The 22,718-nt window shown below is 40.3% G+C and overlaps 1 protein-coding gene across 1 annotated transcript in view; it reads left to right on the top strand.

The window, feature by feature from the left end:
- The first annotated feature begins 473 nt into the window (after positions 1-473).
- The window catches only part of kcnk10a (potassium channel, subfamily K, member 10a), a 33,769-nt gene continuing 11,524 nt past the window's right edge, over positions 474-22,718 (top strand). The window contains exons 1-2 of the mRNA XM_023278546.3: positions 474-1,009; positions 6,585-6,970. Coding sequence (XP_023134314.1) covers positions 955-1,009; positions 6,585-6,970 — 441 coding nt within the window. The 5' untranslated portion in view covers positions 474-954. The remainder of the gene's footprint in view (positions 1,010-6,584; positions 6,971-22,718) is intronic.

Consider the following 22,718-nt stretch of genomic DNA (forward strand, 5'->3'; position numbering starts at 1 on the left):
AAAATAAAGGACATTGTTTTACTGGAATACCATGTTTGTGTCCTCCACCCTGTGACCTGAAAAATACAAAACACCTGAAAAAATAGCTGAAGAGCAGAGCCACTTGAATTAGAGGTTCATCTGGTATATACTAAGGCAACATAAAATTCAAACTCCTGCACAAGACAAAGACTTGCTCAGAGACACTGCAGTGTTTGTATTGGACTAGTGGCAAAAGTGTTAAACACCTGGAAAACATATGTTAAAAGAATTAAAGTATTTTCAAACGAACATCAGACTTCATAGCTTTATATATTTCTAAATTTATTTCACAAAAACAGCTATATGGTGCCAACATGAACGCCAAAACGAATTTTGCTTGCTCTAGTTCTGCATTTGTCCCTCTGTCTCTTCGGTCCTTTTGCTATCCCCTCTTTTCTTTCTTTCCTCTCAGTGCACTGACGCCCTGTCTTCTAAGCAGACGCCTGCCACACCGGTACGCCACAGCATCCGACACCCAACCAAAACACCAGAAGCAGCTCTGCGTCTGGGAGTGGTGAATCTCGACTAACCGCAGTGCATAGTCGCTGTTCAGCTGCATCTTGACGTTAATACAAAATAGGAAGAAAAGAAGGGGAAAAAAAAACACTCGCAATGTAAACGTTAGATTCTTCAGTGGAGTATCGTCTCCAGCTGCGTGTGTCCCTGGTGTTTACTATTTGGCCACACAATGCAGACGGTGATGCGGTACCGGTGGGGGTGCGCTTCTGAAGATCGCCTTCAGTAAACGAGGAGACGAGCTTCATCCAACCAGACGTTCAGCCACCAGAACGGAACCACGCGCTGCGGATAATGTGTTTTTACTCCTTGCCGTTCTCCATCCTGTCTCGGTTAAAGTGGTCGGAATCGACTAAAGCCGCTCCGAGAGATTAAACGACATTTATTCCCACGAAGAGCAGAGACAGAGAAATCAAGATGAAGTTTCCGACTGAGAATCCAAGAAAACCAGGGAACATGAACCCTCCACCAGGTTAGACCATCAATTTGTGTGTTTTTTTTTAAATATTCCCGTAAAGACTGTCTTAAGGCAGATTTGCTCATCATATTGCAATTCCCCTTTCCATTCTGCAGTACATTTGATTAACGTTCACGTTTAAATAATCTCATCACTGCATGTTTTGATATAAGACGTTATAGTCACTGAAGCTGTTCTCTACTTGGCCTGTGTGATTGCTTCAACTAGGCAGCTCATGAAGGCTTGCTCATCACAGATCAAATCTGACCAGGAATGAACTTTCCAGATAAATATGCTACAACACAGGCTATTGCTGCGTGCTGAAGTTTACTACTGGAGAATGCTGCAGCCGCGTCTTAACGGTGGCGTGCAGTGAGGATGGGATCATGTGTTCATAGAATACCCGAGAAAGGATTCAGAGCGAAGAAAGGCTGAACATGACCGCAAGAAGGACTTCCATGAAGATCCAGCCGGAGGGTGTCAGTTAACAGCAGCTTTGGTATAATGCAGTGTAGAGGCCGGGCTCAAACATTACCTCATCAACCGCCGTGGTAGATGCCTGCAAATAATGCATGTGTGTCACGTTCACCTACAGCTTCAGCAACGGCACATGTTAACCCAGCTGTTGTAGTCCGTTCAGCTCATTTATATTCAGCACCCGCGACGACCCCTTTCACATTTTTCCAAGTGTTGGTCCCACACCATTAATTCTCTGATTTCTGAAGCGCCATGCACCATCTGCATATGAGCAGTGCAAAGAAAGTGCATTTCTATACGTAATGCGGGTGATTGGTTACATAAATCAAAGCGGTCCATTCTGTTGGTTTCATAGGTGTGCTTGGTGACAATGAAATTTCTTGCACAGCCATCACGATTCCCCCTAACGCGCTGTTGCATAACTGCCTTTTTGTTCTGTGGACAAATTAGGGAAATGTTGAAATAACCCTCTTTTGTTTCCCCCCGCTGTCAGCCACTGAAAGCTAATCAACATTCACACCAAAGCGCTGTTACTGTGTTTGTTTGCTTATTTGGATTCCCATTAGCTTCCACAGCTGCCATTGCTTAGACATTTTGGAACCACAGCCTCAAAATAAATCACTTAATATAGCTTACTGTATAGAAACAAAGAAAAAACACAGACAAACCAACAGCCAAACACATCAATGTAAGCACTGTCATTCTAGAGACAGTAAAGCAAGAACAGAAGTACATAGTGTGGATAGATCTATGTATGACATAGTAGGGGTGCTTGCTAGTTCTCTGGTTATGTGAGGCAGTTGGTTTCATTTTGAGAATTCTGTTAAAATAACGTCATTAAAAAAACAAACAACTTTTCCCTCAGGAAATGTGTGAAATTATAACAATGTTGCTGTCACTGGCAGCACAGCAGGAACACAGCAGAAGGTGTGACATTATAGCAATATGTCGGTTTTAGTAGATTAACATTTAATGAGGGACACCAATGAGATGAAATCTATTAACAGTACTATGAGATGCAGTCAAAAGCTCTGTAAAGCAAGTGAGTTGAAATTAAATTAAGATTTCCTGTGTAAGTAGTGTTTTCGAAGCCAACAATGAAAATTCTGATAAGCCAGTAATCATAGGTTTAAAAATAAACCTATGGTTATTTTTGTCGTTAAATCTGACAGTTATTGTTTTGTTTAACTGAATAATCACGTGGTTTATTAATGACAAGGCTCTTCATACATCTTCCAGCAAAATGCAGCTGAATCAGGGGGCTTTCACATTTTTTGGAAACTATGTAATAGTATGCAGTGTTTATTTGAGACTATGTTTGAACCACAGCATCTCGGGTTCAATGAAAGAAAAACACCTGAAATTTCAATTTTTCATCATGCCATTAATTCAGAACCTGCAATATTGGACAAGCAGATCAAAGTCTCTGATTATGGGTGAGTTGAAATATGAAAAATAAATTAAGACATCATGAAAAGTACCATCTTTGAGCACACATTAGCAAAAGAGTTGATAATGCAGGAGTCAACAAGTGACATTTTCAGACACTGATGTAGCTGCATGTCACAATAATACAAAACAAAACATATCGAACACTTTTTAACATGAAATACTTTATCACAAATATAACAGTGTTCTGGAGTTTCAAAGTATCTATCCAAATATAACAGATTTTTTTTTTATTTATTTTTTTTAATATGGCCATACGTCTTAATGTCTGATCCCCATCTGGTGCCTCTGGAGGCAGACTGTTACCTTCTTCAAGGGTCCCCCCTTCTGTCTTCTTCCCTGTCTTCCTCTTTTCCCCTCTCTCTCTCTTCCTCACTTCTGCCTCCTTTGCTTCTGTGGCTGTTGGTACCTCCCCACTGTTGCTGCCCTCCTGGCTGCTGGTAAGCAGCATGGATGGAGAGCAGCTGCTACACCACCACACCTGCAGTGGATCTGAGCTCATCAGCAATTGCCATAAAGCCTGGCTCTGCTCTCCACTCATCGCCAGATCCTCAGTTCATCCTCCGCATTCCGCCAACCGCAGTTCTGTCCTGCCTTGAGGAACCGCTACAGCGACCTGTCCTGTGAAATTGATGTACATAAAAAGGAGTTGAATCCAGAATTGTGGAATGATTGTGTTCTTTTGTTCTGACATGAGTCCAGAGTTCCTTTGTCAGTGAGTAGAATGTGTTTGAAGTTGTCGTGCAGGTTCCTGAGCTCCCCTTCAATGGCTCAGGAATCGATCCAAATGTTTATTAGCAGCCATTTGGTCCTTTGTAGGCCTGATAGCGGCTGGGGGTTTAAACCAGTCTTTTGGCTGAGACAGACCTAATTTACCTCCTGGAGGTCTGTGTAAGGGAATCCTTTAAAATCTACTCTTGTGCTCTCCTGCTGATACGTTACTTTGCATCCTCGTACCAGATCTGGAAAGGGTCTTGCTTGCAGTGTCTTGGTGTCTGGGCTCCACTGATCAAAGCAAGCCCCATCTCCAACCTGTGGCTGTGAAGATGTTAAACCCAGGGCAGGAAAGCGACAGACAAAATCTACTCTTGTCCTGTTTGACTGTGTAATAATGGCTGGTGGATCCTACACATCTTTCTCTTCCTTTTCTTTTCTACACCTTCTTGTACCATCAGTGTGAATTTCCCTTGTGTTTGACGTCATCGTCTTCAGATCTGCTCTCCTCAGCCTCTGCTCCGCCCACCACAAACTGCCCTACAGTATTGGGGTCAGCGGGGTCTTTTTTAAATCTCATTTGGATATGGTGGAGGTTTGATTGTAAGTGGGGAAGCCATGACAGTGAGTGGCATTTGCATAGCTTTACTGTCCATCAGACAGTATTTTTTTTCCCATCAGATAAGATGGAAAAAATTCCATCTTATCTGCTGTTTCATTCTACAGGATCTTCCTCATTGCTCAAACTGATTGCAGGTGTCTCTCTCCTTCTAGTTTAAACCACCTCAGCACTTTCTTCGGCTTTTTTATCTTCTTGTTGGCTGCTAGTGTCCTTCACCGTATGGTGTTTTATGTTGTATTCCACTTCATTGCAGTACGCCATGTAAAAGATACCCTTAGTAGCCACTGACGATTCCCTGCTGTTCTATTGTGCCATTTTCTCATACACCTTTCAATTTGTTTTTTGTGATCTAGGTGGCATGTTATTAACTCCACCGCTCTGTTGTTGTCCAGCCAACCATTGCTCTTCTTGTCGTCAATTTAGCCACCCATATAAAATCTTTAAGTATTTCTGGTTCTTTTGTAGGTTTCTCTTAATCCTATTAGTGCTGTTATTTCTCCAGCAGTCACTCCAGATTTAGGTCTTCTGCTTCTTTTGAGGTGATATTCTGGCCTCTCTGATTCCCCTTCTTCTGGCGGGTTTAGTATTGTAGCCTCACTTCCTGATTTCCCTGCTCAACTTTTCTTGGGCTGACTGTGATGCGCAGCCATGGATTCAGGAGTCTTCTATTTTATCCTGCTGTTTCCAATCCCTCTGACACCCCAAAAGACTGGGCTTGGTGGGATAACTGCAACTGCACTTGGAAGATCTCACAGCTAATCCAGCACAGGTACTAATGTTTTTATAGTCCACAATCCCTGCAGCAGTTGCTTTCATGGACCTAATGGAGGGCCTGACAGATCTGTCAGAATCTGTCAGGCCAGTCACCTGATAAAAACGACACGTCATCACATGTCAGATGACGCTCTAAGGAAGACTGCAGACATGGTTGAAACATGTCAGCAAGGTAGAAACCATCTTTTCCTTACTTAGCTGTCGGTTAAAAAGTAACGCTATTCTGCCAATAAATGTTGTGACTCAGTCTGCCGGCTAAGGCCAGTGATGATCCGGCAGCTTTGTCAAACATGCAGTCAAAAAGCACTTCTGAATCAAATGTTAGTCTTCAAACAAAGGTTCTCGAAAGAAAAGCCTTCAAACAGCCTTCAGAGTCTGATGCAAATAAGGTTCATTCAATACAGAGGCTGTAAGAGCAAACATGAGCAAAATCTCAAGATTTTAATGGACTCCATAAGCGTTACATTGTCTTATATACTCATGCAAAGTTCTTCTAATACCCCTCTTCCATCCTGGAAAACCACAACCCGCTGTCTTACAACAATCAGGATATTTCTATCATCATTATGTTTGAATTCATTCATGTCTGGTGGGCGTATGATGTACAATTATATCAAAAGTTTGACCACCTCCTTTTCTACATTTCTGCTAGCTCAGCATAACCTTGGTTAGAACTCACTAGTGCAGAGAAAGAGAGACATCTTGTACTTCTGTCATCTTATATGGGCTTCTGTTGGATTGCAGTTTAGACAGGATCATCCAATATAGATGAATTCAGTTGACATGTTTTCCCCTTTTATCATTTTTTGTACTGGAATATGGTTTAAACATCCTATTCTCCTAATTTTAATATTTGTTCAATCTCAAAATCCCACAAACTATTGGTAGACCGAGAGAAGAGGAAAAGTGAAAGGACGCAACCTTGGGAGCATCTTGTGATGGCCCAAGGGCTAAAGACATTCTTCCCCAGCTTTACTTGTTGACTTCTGACAGACAGAAAGTCAGTGATCTACCTGCAGGTGGAGACAGGCTCATGCATCTGGGAAAGCTTGTCCTGCAGCAGAACCAGGACAGCTGCCTTGGATGCAGAGAAAATCCAGAAACAGGATCCTAGTACAGGTTCCTGCAGAGTCCAGACGCTTAAGGATGTGGTGCCTTGTTTGCTAAAGTATTAACTCTGCAAAGAAATTAGAAACTAAAGCTGTCAGGTAAATGCAGTGGAGAAAAGCAAAAATATTTACAGTGGAGTTGAAGTGTAAAACGGCATGAAAATAAAATAAGTGAAGTGCAAGTGCCCTAAAATTTACTTAAAGGCTTGAATAAATGTCCTTAGCTACATTCCACCACTGTTAATGTGTTTGCCATAAATTCCTTAAGTGCTTTTTTCTTTTTGTCCATCTCCTCCTGTGTAAAAAATATTAACATATATTTGAAATTTTTTTCAAATTTGTGTTGTTTACCTGTTATATATCAGAGTGCTTACTAGCAACATTTGACATCACTATATCATGCAGATACTACAGCACACTCGTCTTCATTTTTCTTCTGTTTCAGTGGCAGTCCAGACCAACCTGGTTCCCCCAAAGAAGGTGCAGCCAGGTATGCTTCAGTCCAGCTTAGTGCAGGCCAGTGTGGCCACGATGCAGAATCCGATGGGTTGTGCTTTGCCACGACTCTCTGTCTCCTCCCGTCCCACTACCATGGTGGCCAACATGGAGGCAGCGGCTGATGGCTCAGCCCCTTTCACTATGATGAAGTTGAAGACGGTGCTAGCGGTGTTTGTGGTGGTGGTGGCGTACCTCGTGGCAGGGGGCTTGGTGTTCCGGGCACTGGAGCAACCCTTTGAAGATAACCAAAAGATCACAATCACAGCAGAGAAGGCAGCCTTCCTGCAAAAGCACCCGTGTGTGTCCTATGATGAACTCGAGGCTATAATAAAGGTAAGAGTAGCTGCTCGTCAATTGTCCGGCCTTTCCTCAGCCCTCAGTGAGATCTCCAGTGGGGGCTCAGGCTTCTGAAACTTTAGATTCACATCGATCTGATGCCATTCAAGCTCCACACACACTCCACCTCACAGCTAGACGAAAACCACACTGAGTTGTCTAGTACAAACAAAAGTGTAGATGTCTTCTTAATGCCTCTCATATATTTTTGAACCTCCTTAAAGTTGTGTTAGTCTGAAAAAAAAAGTCTAAGAATGTTTTTGCATGGAAAACTGTGAGTCTTTAATGATTAGCTGATTAAGTCAATTTAAGTTTAGTCAATATTTACATTTTGTTTTTGGATTTTTTGATTGGACAAAGAATAACTATTTGTAGTCAAGATGTCAATTTGTGATGGAAACCACGAGAGCATTATTGATAATAATAGACAAGACAGAAAAAATATAAAGCAGTAAAGTTTAAATATTTCCACTCTGGCTACAAACCTCTCAAAGGATTGGGTTTCCATTTTTGCATGCGAGTTTTCAGTCTTCAAAACATCTACTTAGATTTTACAATGGTGGAATTTATATTTGCACATAACATTCTCCAGGCTTAACAACTGGGTAGTAAGTATTCCTTCTGGGTACTAAGTGGCTGTGAGCATTTGAGTACCCAGTTGTTCAGCCTGGAGACTTACTGACTGCAGCAGCACTAAACCCTGCGTGATAAAGGAAAGAATAATGCAGAGCACAGCTGCTGTAGCTGAGCCCATAAAGCTGCTGTGGATCAATGCCAGCTCTGTTTCACTGTTTGACACATTCAGCTGTGCCTAAGGGAAACATAAACACAGAACTGCATTGTAAACCCACACACCTATGTAACTAACAGCTTTCATATATGCCACAATCAGTACTAAGTGTTATCAGGTATTCATTTTCTCACATGGTAAAAGGAGATTTGGTTACTCTTCACTACTTTGTTACTGTGACAGGCTGGAAATCAAGTGTGAAAAAATGTACAGTAGTTCTTTAAAAAAATTAAATTGAACATAGTTAAGCACTGACATTGTGTATGTATACAAACAATTATAGTGAACCCAGTTTATAGGAAGTGCTACTTTTGGGTTTCTGTACAAAATGTTACTGTTACTATTTATTAATTCATTCCATTTTGTTGTTACACTAACAAACATAGGCGTGACTGCTATGTTTACATAGTGTCTTTAAATGTGATGGTGGTCCTTTGCTGTGTGTTTGTGCAAGACCTGAAAAATGAGAATTGAAAGGTAGTACAGGAGGAGATCACTGTACAACAGTTCATGCTTAATAGGACAATCACAACAAAACACAACCAGTATGAATAAAATCATGAGGACAAGCAATGTCAGGCTGAGATTACTTTACACACAAGTAGGTGAAAATACGTAAAGGGCAGTGATGTCAAATGGCTATGCTTAGACAGAATTACTGTTGCAAGCTAAAGTCCCGTTCAGACATGAACTCCATTCTGTTAAACTGATGGCAACTTCTTGTGTCAGCTTCATGTCTGGATGATGACTATAATCACATTTTTGTAAAAGCTCTTGACAATCTGACTAGGTTGGACCAAGTAACGTGTCACTATCGCTTTTAACATGTCACAAACCTGAACTGCACCATCAAAATCACAGATAGGCACAGATGCACTTTGAGTTGTGTGATGTGATTTATGGAGGGCTTTTTTCCCCACATTTTAGCATCAATATTCCTCCAAAAACATCACAGCTTAATACACAGTTTGTGTGCTAAATCCACAGTGCACCTTTCCCAAGCACTTTGCTCTACAATTTCAAATCTATTGGGCTACAAAATGAAATGTCCAGGATCATAAAATGTTACTGCAGTAAAAACAGAGTGCATGCAGTGCATTTGTGCAAGAGGGACAACAGTGCCAGTAACTTTATTCATTCTTATAATTATAAATGCAGTGGCAAGTGACACTGTGTAGACCTAGATGTTTTCACATTAGACAAGTGGGTTGTCAGAGAATGGCAGTTTAGTTTCAAACTATGACTTCTTTCTCTTAGTTTATTATAGACCCGGAGCATCATACATTGGCAGGATCCACAAGTGTCTCCAAAGAGAAAGTGCTACATGAATTTATGCACGGAACAACAGCAGTAACTTCAGTAATTAGTGTAATTATTATTCATCCCTGACATAGAAAAAGGATCAATTAAGATCTAACAGCAAATCACACTGTACTTTTCACCACATCAGAGGATTTGTCACAGATTATCAGATGCAGGTAAACATCTTGTTACATCTTGGCTGTGCTTTGGTTTACTCTTGAGCTTTCAGTTTCACCATTTAAGAAATCAGAAATAAATTGAACTGTTAATTATTTGGACAGTTTGATAAGCTGTTATTAGTTTAGATTTTGTGTGTCATTGCATCACTTGGCGTATTGTCTAATATGTGAATGACATATTGCTTGCGTGCTGCAGCTCTCTCAGGCAAACAATTACAACTGGGGCACAATTTTATTACATGCTGCAGTTTTGGTGCATCCAAAATTCTTTGGTATGTGGTATTTTTGGTATATTTCCCTACTCACCCCCCAATTAGTTAAATATAATTTATATTTACAGACTTTGGATTCAGCTAAGGGGTGTGAAAGCAGTTATGCCTATATGAGCAATGGGCTTGCACTGTGTTCTTCAGTTGACAGCTCCCAGTCATGTTTTTTATTTTTTCAGATGAGTCAGTTTCATCCAAGGATATTGATAGTTCTGTGAAAAAGCACTGGCACTCTCTACAGGTTGCATATTAATCACTTTGTTATTAATCCCCCAGTCAGAGGCTCAAAAGAAAGGTAAAGAGACATGACATAAAGCGTAGGCAAAGGAACAATATTAATTACAATTTTCTCAAAAAACAGAACTGCAGACATGGATGGCAGAATTACAACTGGAAGTACTGGTCAAGTAATAGAACTGGTCAGAGCTCCCGCTAGCAGGAGGGCAGACTAGAGCTACAAGAGTCAATTCAAATACCAGTTGATTTTCTAACAATCCACGTAAGGTATCACCTGGGCAGGAAGCAAAATTAGTAAATACAGAGTTTACTCTAAACATGAAAAACTAACAATTCGGCTTCACTAGAAATGACTAGAATTAACGGTAACCATAACACAAGCTGGTTCAATGATCAAGTGGGGACTTAGCTGAGAGGTTACCACTGAGACGGGGGGGCTGGGTTAGTACATGCAGGTGGGAGCCCAAACTGAAAAGAGTTCAATGAGACATAGGTTATGGTAGAAGAGCCAGACTTGAACAGGTTACCGAATGCTGACGTGACTGGTTCAACGGTCCAACATGGACTGAAGTGGAGCGTCTGCTTATATGCAGGAGGAGACGGCCAATGACTGATTGCTCCCACCTGCTCACCAATCCCAGCTGAGTGGAGCGGCAGCACCTGTCCGTCAATTCCATGCACATATGCCACCTGTGAGAAAGATAGAGGGAAAGAAGAAAAAAAGAACTGCCACTACCTGGCTCCAGGGGCAGACAGCTTGACACACTTAGATTTTTCAGGTAGTCAAACAAATTTTGATATAAGACAAAGTTAACCCAAGAAAACACAAAATGCAATTTTTGAATGTTGATTTAATTTATTGAAGGATAAATGCTGTCCAGCTCCATCTTGCCCTCTGTGAAAAACTAACTGCCCCCTCATCTACTAATCTACCAAATGACCAAATCCATTTGGCAGCTGGGTTCAATTTCACCAGCCACATCCATTTATGATTACTGCCAGGCTTTATAAAACTAAACATCATTAATACTAACCACATTTTTAAGGACCAATCCCAGCCTGGACACCATCTGTGTGACCCACTATCCTTAGGAAAACGCTTCAGGTCCATCAAATCATGGACAAACAAACTGAATAACAGCTTCTACTTCAGAGTCATAAAAGAAATGAACTCTGCCAAAACTCACACAAACTGTCGAGACCTAAGTGACTTGTAGCAAATTAATTTTATGCACCTTGTATTTATTTATACTGCATTTGGAGGATTATTGATTAATTTCCTTGCACAAAGAATGTGCAATGACAATAAAAGGAATTCTATTGTATTCCTTTGGTGTGTGTGTGTGTGTGTGTGTGTGTGTGTGTGTGTGTGTGTGTGTGTGTGTGTGTGTGTGTGTGTGTGTGTGTGTGTGTGTGTGTGTGTGTGGGGGTGTGTGTGGGTGGGTGGATGAATGAATGAGAAACATTATAAAGCGCTTAGAGTACCGCCAAGGCAGAACAGTGTAGTCAGTCTTATCATCAGAAGTTGTGAATTCTGATTCAATTGACATCCAGTTCTCAAACATAGAAATACATTACTAGCATTAATTATACACAAAACATTTATTAGCTACTGACACAAAACAAACAAGAAAAGTGAGAGCGCAGTACTCCATCAAGGCTGCTCATTCCCCCATATGGCATTGTTAGAAATGCCGTTGCGCTGAGTACAGGCGTGTTATGCATGAGTACGTTATATACGGATCCGAATCATGGGACTTAAATATGTAGCAGGTGGTGGGAATTGATGGGACTCGGAAACATCCTGACAATTTCATCAATTGTTCCTTGTATCATTTCCGACGGATAAGTACCGATAAGTTTACAGTGGTGGATTTGTAGTCGGATCCATCACAATCATGTGATCATCAGTAGGCAGCTGATGTAGCGTTCACTTGTTGCCATAGTTACAGTGACATGTGCCACTATCTTGCAATAGGAAATCCTTAACAAATCTGTGGATCCAGACTATAAGCCGCATCACTGCCAAAATCTAAGGAGGCGGTCCTTTTGTCATTTCTGACCTTCTCTGAAAATTTCATCCAAATCTGTTGTTCCATTTTTGAGTAATGTTGCACACTGACAGACAGACAGATTCATACCGACTGGGGGGTTGAATCTAAGATGCATATTGGTTAAACTAGGCCCAGTTGTATTCTGGATGTCTGCACTCTGATGGTCTGCTTTCTCATAGTGTCCTCTTGATATCACAAACTTCACACCATCCTGACAGATCTGGATTCCTAAATATCAAAGAAAACTGACTCAGTCCAAAAAACACACATGATGATGTCATCTAACTGACAGTGAAATGCAATTTGGTCATCAATTTTAACTGAATACGTCAATTTCTCGTCGCACTCCTATATCATACTCAGTCGTGACTAACTAGTAATTCAACCAGCCATAGCCCAAGGTAACTATAAACTAAGAAATTTGCAATTAGTTGAGTAATAACAAACCAGAAAGAGCACAGATAACAAAAAGTGGTCATTTGTGGTTATCAGTTTTAAAAAACACTTCATTATTAGCTTACATTGAAATAGTTTTTTCATCTTTAATGCCAGCTTTATTGACAAAGTAGCCACACAGTTACTGATGTAGGTCATATGTGGCTCTTCCCAAATATGGTCACACATACAGAATCATAACAGTCATACATCTAACTGTACCACAAACGTACATGCACAATTTATTCTTAGTTTGCTGGCTTCCAGCCCAGCCTCCCAAAGGGTTCCATCTCCACTGCCATTGACCTCCAGCAGACCCTCCAAAGTGTTTAATTCCCATTTCTGCACTCCAGAGTGGACCTGCCTGCCTAACAAGCTTGTCGTCCATCTGCTGGGACGACGCCATCAGATATTCTTGTCTTTGGACTGCCCTCCAGACTGTGTTGTTTGTTTTGGACTCTTTTATTTAGCTGTTAGCCTCCTTCAGACCTCCTCCACTCAGCCAGCTGTTTTCGTACTGTTTTAGTTTCTGGGATGTCTGGAAGTCATCCTTTATTTACTCAGTAAAACCCTAAGCTCAGACCTCACTCTGCCAGATCATCGACTTAGACACAACTGTCCATCCTCACCTCCTTGGAAATCCTTTGGACTCTGCTGTGTGCTTCATTGCCTCTCTCTGCCTAGATCTGTGGACTTAAACAAGCCTTCTAGTTCTCATGTCTGCCATTTCCAAGTCCTGATCTGAAGGTTAAGTTTTAACCTTCAGATCAGGGAACTACACAATTTTCATTTAGGTGTTAGAGTTTGTATGTTTAAACATTAATATGCAATGTTTGCCAAAATTTACCTGCACACTAATTAGTAATGGTCACCTAATTATCACATCCAAATCAAGTTAATTGTGATTTGGATATTTTGCACTTAGTGGTTCTACACAGCCTCTTAGCCAGTAGAATGACTCAGATACCTGAGGATTACCCAGATGACTCATCTAATGTGTGTAAAACAAATATGATGGAAGCCTCGTTTGTGTGTTGTATTCATGTTGTTATGGAAGAAAATGGAACTATTCCACCGATTTCTCAAACAAGTGTTGCCAAAAATGGTGGAGTGCACTGACCAGTGGATAGATGGAGATGGCATACAACACTGCATAGTCGTGGATTTAGTTGGTAAATGCCAGAAGCGTGGCACAAGGCACTGATTGTGATGGCAATAGTGCTGAGCAGGTAAATACATGCAGCAAAACAAAGGAATGTAGGCCTACTGTCAGTAGTGACGATATTGACTTCAACTTGAAGATAGTGTTGCTTCATCAACCTGTGAACCAAGGCCAAAACGCATGAGCTCAAAGGATACTGCCAGATCTAGGCAGGGTTACCGCAAAGACTTTTTCCCTGAACTGTGTCTGATTTGTAACAAAGAACAACATATTCGTGAAACCAATTCGAGAAAATGAAAAAAGGAATGGTTGGTTCAGTGAGAAACCTTTAATGCTGCAGATCTGCTAAAAACAGCAGCTGCAAAAAAGGGTCATCTTCAATTGTTGTTGAGAATTGATGGTGTAGATCTGATAGCAAAAGAAGCAAAATACTATAGTAGTTGCTATTGGACATATACCAAAGGCATTAGGGGAAGAGTGTGAGAGAAACTGGCATATTTAATGAGTTTTGTGATACAGTTATACAGTCATTCCAAAACTTATAAATGCAAATGAGGTCTTAGGAATGGATACACTGACCAAAGTGTTTGTATCACTGAATGACTCCAGTGACTTTAGCTATACTAATGGTCAGCTGAAAAGGGGTCTAGTACACAGGTTTCCATAACTAGTCTTTGTGAAGCCATTAAAGAGAGCTTGTGAGCTAGTGCTGTGTGAAACAAAATCGACTCCTCAGGTCATATATCACTGTGCATGCCCTGGTGCTTCTGAAAATTCTGAAACAGAGTCAGAAACTACTGAAATGGACACTGGCAGTGATGCAGTAACTATCATTCCAGCAAATTTGGGATCAAAAAATTCTACAGTCTGTGATCAGCTTGTTCTCCCTGTCCCAGCGTGGGTTCTCGCCGGGTACTACAGCTTCCTCCCACAGTCCAAAGGTATGCTGAGGTTATCAAACAGCAGTACTTTGAGTTCTGCATATTGCCACTCTCTCCGGCACTGTAAGAGGCATCTCTGCATGGGGCTGTGAAGAAAGTTCTATCCATGGAAACATCTATCCAGTTATTTTTCCAGTGGGGAAACTAAGAGTCAGACAGCAGTTCCTAATGGCTGTTAGTTCTGACAAACAAGCAATCTCTGTCCACATCAGACTGGCTCCTAATCAGTTTTAGATATGCTGCAAGAGAGGCTTCTGTCAGAAACTGGTGTGATTGCCCTTTCATTGCTGACTTAATGCTGATTTTAACATTGCTGAAATGAACCTTTTTTAAATTATTGAACAATTTTCCATTATTTCAAATCTTTTACCATTTAATTTTTTATGCAAAGATATTCAGTTTCTTATCAAAGTACTGCAGGAAAATACTCATATTGCAGCTGAAACTAGTAATTTAGTGTTTTCATTTTTAAATAATACTGAAATAATACTTTATTCATAAAATAGTTGCAGATCAACCAAAAAAAAATAAAGTTGTAAACTTTATATTTTTGGTTCAATTTGTATATAAAAAGCAAGATTAATCCAGGAGAAATAACAACATTTTAAAAATTATGCATTTACAGAGCACTCAGTTTTTACCATCCTTTCAAGAAATTGCAGGGTTAAGAATAGAGTAGTAAGTAGTTAACATTTTTCGTCTATTAAATCATGTTTTGGTAAGATAACGACAGTATTTTAAAAATATATGTATTCCTATAACACCTTAGAGTTTAATTCAGTATAGTTTGAAAGCCTACTGACTTTATATTTTTTCTACATATTGCGAAACATATAGTTTTTAAATACCACTATATATTGATCACTTTCAAAGTAAGATTTACACTTTGAATTACACTCAATAGGGATTTTAATTGAGTACTGTATTAAAGGTCAATTTTACAAGCAGTGCAACTCAGATTAAACATGCTGTTCAAAGACCACAAAGGCCAATGAGTCACCGCCAAAACTCTGTGAAAAAGTTGAGCTTTGGAGGAGAGTTTGACTCGCCGTGGTTGAGCTGGAGTTGTGTCCTTTGGAGTTTGCCCTTGATCTGGCTACACAGCTTTCTGTGACACTCTAGATGTGGTTCATTATACTGAGATTCCATCTGCCCAGACAGACACCTGCAGGCAGACTGGCACTGAGTGTGACACCTGATATCAATCCTGCCTCTGTGCCCTCCTTCTGTACCTTAGCCAAACTCATTTATTGTGCACAGGCACACAGTGAAGCAGCTACAGTGTTATGTAACAGGATGGACAGGGTAATGGATTAAAGGAATCTGAAAAACAATTTTTCCAATCTCCCGAGACGTGCTATATGGTTAGAAAGACTTCTAGCAGAACTTGGGTGGAGTTGCCCTTTAATAGGGTCAGAGTAGCATACATTTCATCATTTGCCCCAAATTCACCAGAGACCACATGGACCTCTTTGTGGACATCCATGTGCAGCCCAAAATTATGTCCATGCAGCTACTACACTACAACAGCAATAGCATGCATGCCCAGCAATAACATGCATGCACACAATATGTAGATGCCGATCTACTGCACTTAAATGGAACATGTCCTTCAAGTGGAAACCAAGTGGACTAAAGCAGTACAATAACAGCAGTTTTGCACCTCTGGTCTTTGCAGCTGTCTGTGTGTCTGCCCACAAGAGACTATAACCATGGTCTTAGCTGCCTGGGCAGAAAGATGATACTGCACGGCCTATTCCCCTAATTTAAATTCAGCAGGTCTATTGACATTAAATAGAAACATTATATTCAAGAGGAAATACGAATAGGAATGTGGATGAAGTGTTTGCATCATTGTCTTTGAAGCCAAAGGTGTAGGACGCGATCAAAACAGTGAAACCATGATGAAAGACAGACTCATACAAGTGGAAGCTGTCAGAGGGCTGTACTATGAAACATGTTTGACATAGCTGGACTTTCTTTGTAGAAGTCAGCTTGACAAAAACTAACATGTGACTCTTTTTCCACACAAAATGGAGCGATCGTATGCCACCTACTTCAGTCAACAGGTTGGTGGTTTAATGGCGAGTTACTAGGCATGTCAAAATGTATGCAAGACAACTGTTAATGATGTGTTAATATATAATTTTACCAATCAATGCAGCTGTTTATTTCTAATGCAACAGCTGCACATTGTAACTGTCAAGCTTCATATATGTTAACATGATTTTGCACTGAAGTGGATTTAGGTCTGACTGTTGCATAATGCAGAATATCCCTTTACTTTAAGATAAGATAAAATACAATAGTGAATACTGAATACAATACCGAAATAAATAAGCTAAAAATATATTCAGAAAAGAACAAAAAAAAGTAATGCAATAGCTACACTTTCCTCATGTGTCCTTGTGTGGAATATTACAATGTCATTGTCAGACGCAATCTTACTTTTACACTGTGCAATATTACCAGTCTGTGCATTCTGCTGTTCAATCTGCTGTTTCAACTGCTGCTTTTAATATACTTGCTATGTTTTAATTTTAGTTTATTTTTAAATTTATTGCTCTACATAATCTGCTGTTTTACATCTCCGACACTGATAATGACACTACTGCCTTTACTAGCTCTGCAGCAACTACTCATACTGTTACTGGCAGCAGGCCTGCCATTGCACATTATCGGCTGCTTTTGCCCACCCACCTTTTTGTGTATTTTCTTTCTCTTGTCTTTTTTAATGTACCACTCTTTGCCCACCTAATTACCCCTCTGGGATGAATAAAGTTTTTTCTGATTCTGATGCTGACAGATACTAAGGTAATAAGTAATATCACACATGATGATAAAATATTGCACCTGAAAATGAGATGAAAATGAAATACTGCACATTACATTGATAATTGTGTACATAAAAATGAAATACTGCACATGTAATCACAATGTTGCAAATAAAAATAAAATGGTAAACATCCATCCATCCATTATCTATACACCGCTTAATCCTCATTAGGGTCGCGGGTGGGCTGGAGTCTATCCCAGCTGACTTGGGGCGAACATATACAGACAAACAATCACACTGGTATTTACACCTACGGGCAATTTAGAATAACCAATTAACCTCAGCATATTTTTGGACTGTGGGAGGAAGCCGAAGTACCCAGAGAAAACCCACGCATGCACAGGGAGAACATGCAAACTCCATGCAGAAAGATTCCGGGAGGGTCGGGACGCAAACTGGGGTTTTCTTGCTGCAAGGCGAAAGTGCTAACCACTACACCACTGTGCAGCTCAAAATGTTAAACATGATAGTCAAATATTACACATGAATGTGCCTGCATGTTCCTCTCTGACACAACCACCAAAGACTCCAACTCCACTCCCAGGACGGAACAAGCTTTATTGATGAGCTGATTGAATCTGTTAACATTGGCCTTGACCCTGCTGCTCTACCACACTGCAGCATTGAAGATGGCGCTGGCCACTAGCAAGTGATGAAACAACTGCTGCACGGTTCTGCAAACAGCAAGGGGGCCAGTGATGGCTCATTCATGTAGCAGAGGTGCTTCAGGAACAGCCTCTCTAGTGGTTTAAAGACATGCAAAGTCGAAGCCACTAGTCAGTGACCAACTGGCCATTTAACAGTTTGACTCCTCTGGGGAAAAAGCTGTTTTTGAATCTTGTGGTGTGGGCCTGAATAGTCCTGTATATCCTGCCAGTGGGTAGGAGTCTGAAGTGGTGGAGGGCAGGGTGGGTCAGGTCTTGGGTGATGGTCCTGGCTCTGCTTTGACATCTGGTCTCAAAGATGTGGCTGAGGGCAGGTAGGTCAGACCTTCTGCTCTCTCTTGTGGCATCCTACATACCACGCCATGATAAGTAAATCAGGATGCTCTCTACCGTGCACCAGTAAAAGTTCAGGAGGAGGTTGCGAGGTAGACCAGCTATCCTCAGTATCCTCAGGAAGTAAAGGCATTGCTGTGCCCTGCTGGTGACGTGGGAGATGTGTGTGGTCCAGGAGAGGTCCAATTCATGCTGCTCACATTCTTCAGCCTGGGGATGGGCACGATGGTGGTAGATTTCAGGCATGCTGGGATGACTGCTTGTGTCAGTGTGAGGTTGAAGATGCCCGTCAACACCTCAGTAAGCTGGTCTGTGCATTTTGAGATACAAAAGCAGCTTGCTTTTGTATCTCATCAGAACTCAGTAATGAGCACATAATGCAACAGTACCCTTTTGTTGTGACTCAGTCTGCCTGCTGTGGACCAGTCATGATTAGGCAGCTTTGTCCAACATGGAGTCACAAAATCACTTCTAGATCAACTATAGGTTTCTTCAAAAAGTTTTCAAGAAAAGGTCTTCGTACAGCTTTCATAGTCTGTTGTGAAGAATGTTTATTCAGTTCAAAGGCTGTAAGAACAAACAGAAGCAACATTTCAAGAATTTAACTGCCTAAACAACTCTGTCACACATGATTGTTCCCTTTATAAATGAAAATAGTTTAAACATCATATTTCCAAGTGTTTTCATTTGTTTGCGCCTGACTCTGATTTAAACATCATATTTCCTAGTTTTGTCATTTTTTCAGTTTTAAAATCCCACAAGACTTAATTGTGTATAAAAGACATGTAAATTGAAAAGTGCTTTTACAAAGCAAATATATTTGGGTAACACTCAACTAAAATCAAGTGACCACAGTTATTTATTTCCTCAGGATTGTAAACAGGCTCTTGTTCATAGGTTTCTTCTTTGATTTTGGCCTTCTGACACTGTCACATATACATTTCAATAAGGGATCGTTTTCATTAAAATGTAAGGAATGAAATTCAACTGTTTCGCGGGAGAGTGGAAGAATTACAGTGGATTGAGAACAGGGTCTCTATGGATTGATTGGTTTGGAGAACTTGGGCAGATAAGAATGCCTCAGGCCCAACCAGAGAGGTGTGGGGCATTAAGAATGAAAATGAGCATGAATCTTGTTTGCAGAGAAAGACAACCAGCAAAACCTCAGGAACACTTCACAAAAGGACAAGCTGTTCTGTCTTTCCTGTGCTACTCACCTATAGGAGGAGAATGTTTTTTTCCACAATTGCAGACAGTGAAGTAAAAAGGAAATTTTGTTGCTGTTGTGAGATGGAACTGTTAGATCACACCTAGGCACTTTACTGCAAGTTATGGAAGGCAGAATACTTTGATTGTTAAGAGTCCTACATCAGCCATGTGTCTTGGTCAAGGATTTATAATTCTCTGCATAAGGTTGTATTGATCTGGCATTTTTGTCAACTGGCTGATGTAATTACCAAGCATCTGAAGAGAAGATGATTTCAGTGCCACATCAATCTAGTCATTCTAGTCAGTGATATTACATTGGCTTTTGGATATATCTGGGAAATGGGGCACCGCTGTATCAGCATATAGTAAAGAAATAAGTGCAGTGACATGAAATAGAACTGCAAGACCGTTTTGACTGCAATGACTGGAATAGTTTGAACCTGTAACTGGATGAATTGATGGACACAGTGACCTCTTACATCAGTTTTTGTGAAGATGTGCATTCCAGCCAAGATCTTCTGCGCATACAGCCGACCAGATTTACCACAGCCCACAACTAAACTGAAACAACTTTGTCAGGTCGAGATAGATACATAGTGACGAGGGTGTAGAGCCCTGTGCAAGCAGACAAGGAGCTCACTAGTCACGTTTTCATCATGTTTTTCTGTGCATTTTGAAGCACTGATGAAAAATACCAATGGAGAAAGCAAAATCTGAAAAAAAAAACTTCTGAAAGCTTTTTTCAGACTTTTTTTTTGGAAAAGACTTAAAGACAGGTGGAAATATCTTTTGTTGGTGTTTAAGGTTTAATGTAGCAAACATTTAATTCACATGACTGATCAGCTGTCTCTGCTTCTTTCAATGTCTTTGCTTCCAGCTAGCATGAAACATGAAACACTATGCAGGTGAGTTTATTTGCTTGAAAGTAGTTTTAAAAAAACTTGCAGAATTCACATTTTAATAAGTTTGCTTCAAAATTGCTTGGCAGACAGCTATTAACAAAGGTGATTGGAGTGGGTAAAAAAAGCTACACTGACAAACTGAAAAATAGATTTTGGCTAATGACCATGCATCACTGTGCAGTCGCAAGACATCAAGTACATCTCTGGACTTCTTTGGACTTCTCTTTTAGGTTCTTGAAGACCACCTGCACCTGGTTTTCCAACTATTCACATTTGAGGCACATGAGCTCGTTAATTAGTCGCGTGAGCTGGAGTGACTGTAGACATCCGAAACTCCCCATCAGTCAGAACTGAAGAAGCCTTTTCAAGAACCTAAAAAAGAAGTCTGCCTGCTTTCTACTGAAGTTCCTACGTTTACCATGACCTGGATAACTGAAAATCTCTGCAGACATCAAGACAACACCCCTCCCACTGAGGGAAACAAAGACCTATTTGAAAACATGAATGGGTTTTACTACTGTGAAAGGGGCTGTGAAACAGTTACACCAGTTCATGCTTTCTATGTATGCATCCACATCTGCATGAGTAACCGCGATGTATATTTCATCATCCACCCAAATCTGTGAGGTTGAGAGACCCATCGGCAGACATGCACATGCAGCCCAATATTTGTGACCATGTGGACTGTTTGTATTGCAGAGCACAAGGAAAACAAATAGTGCTTTAAAAAATTGCTTGTTCAGGCGAGAAGCTATCATCTGTGATCCACACCTTAATAGTTCATCATTTAAAGATTTATCATTGAAGAAACCACTGCCAGACTATGAAGATGCTTTGATTTGTGCAGGCTTTCCATTGATAGAGCCCAAACACAGTAGAAAGTTCTAAATTCTCCAGAAAACCTGTGCCATGTCCATGCAAATGAATTAGCCCTCACAATATCCAACAGCTTCTGGGACCTACCGTTTCTCAAAACCTAAAGTGCATGAAGGCCCAGTAGAAAATGCATTTTCTGCAGCAACTGGGTAAATATAGTCTGCTATTGGAGGCACTTCTATACCGCAGTCATCAAACCCTTCCTGTGTGCATCCATCATGGTCTGCTTTGGTGCATCCACAAAGCAGGCTAGGAACACATGGCAGTGAACAATAGAAACAGCAGAAAATATTTTTTATGCTCCCCTGCCTAACTACCAGGGCTTGTTTTCTTCAAGAACCACACAATGGGCTGGTAAATTTGCAGATCCCTCACAACAACCCTCTTTTAACTCCTCCAATCTGGGTGACACTATAGAGCTCAGTATATCAGACACAGGAGCAGTGTCTTCCATCATGCCATCACCCTCATAAATATTTGAGCTGTATCAATACTTTTACATTACAGTCTCACTCATATGCAAGATACACTGTTGCACCACACACACTTGTACTTCATGTATATTGCTCATCTCTTCTAATCTGTATCGCAAATTAGCAGGGAAGGACCCGAATGCAGTCACAACAGACAGGCTGGTAAAAGTGATAAAGAAACGTTTATTTTTGAAATAAATTCCAAAATTCCAAGTGTGTTTTTTTAAAAACACTTGGAAGGGTTACAAAGACAGATGAGCAAACAGAAAGTAGTTGAGTGTTCAGGAAAAGTCCAAACTAAAAAGTCTATATAAATCTCAAAAAGGTAACTAATCCAAACACACAGACACAAAACTGATGACAAAACCAAAATGGTGAACAAAGTAAAAATGCAAAACTATATATACACAGGGAACTAATTAGGAGAAAGACACACGTGACTCACATGATGCAGGTAAAATAGATCAGGGCAGTCAGAACGGAGGGAAACAGACGGAGGCAGAAAGTAAAGATGGCAAGAGACAGAGATTGTCAAAACAAAATTGTCAAAATGAACTGCACACAACCCAAGATCTTGACAGCTTGTATACTGTCTGTTTATAACTATACATGTTAATTTATTGTTTGTATAATGTATGATAACTGTGTTATTTATTCTGTATATAGCTTGTAAATTACATCATGTCTTTTAATATGTACATTGCCTGTATTAAGTTTTCCTTTCTTGTGTTAGCATACCTGTCAATAAAGCGGTTTATGTGATTTGAAAAGTTACATGAAATGACATTAGAGCAATGTCTAGACTAAAACAGTGTCTCTGTTACGTTGTTTTTTAATATTATAAATGTTTAGATATTATTACTGCACCCTCCTTTAACTTTTAAATAGCCACACTGACAAAAACAAGTCTGTTTTTATTTACAGGTCTCTGTGTGTAGTGTGTAGGTTAGAGTTAAATTTTAGGCTTCTTTTTGCTTGTAAATGAGACGTTTTAGTTCTGACAACATGTTGAATTTATGATTTTTTTCTGAGTAAAGAAAATTTAATGTGTCCACTGCAACATTAAGATGGCACCTCAAAAA

Source organism: Amphiprion ocellaris, chromosome 12 (genome assembly GCF_022539595.1).
Source record: "Amphiprion ocellaris isolate individual 3 ecotype Okinawa chromosome 12, ASM2253959v1, whole genome shotgun sequence".
NCBI lineage: Eukaryota > Metazoa > Chordata > Actinopteri > Pomacentridae > Amphiprion > Amphiprion ocellaris.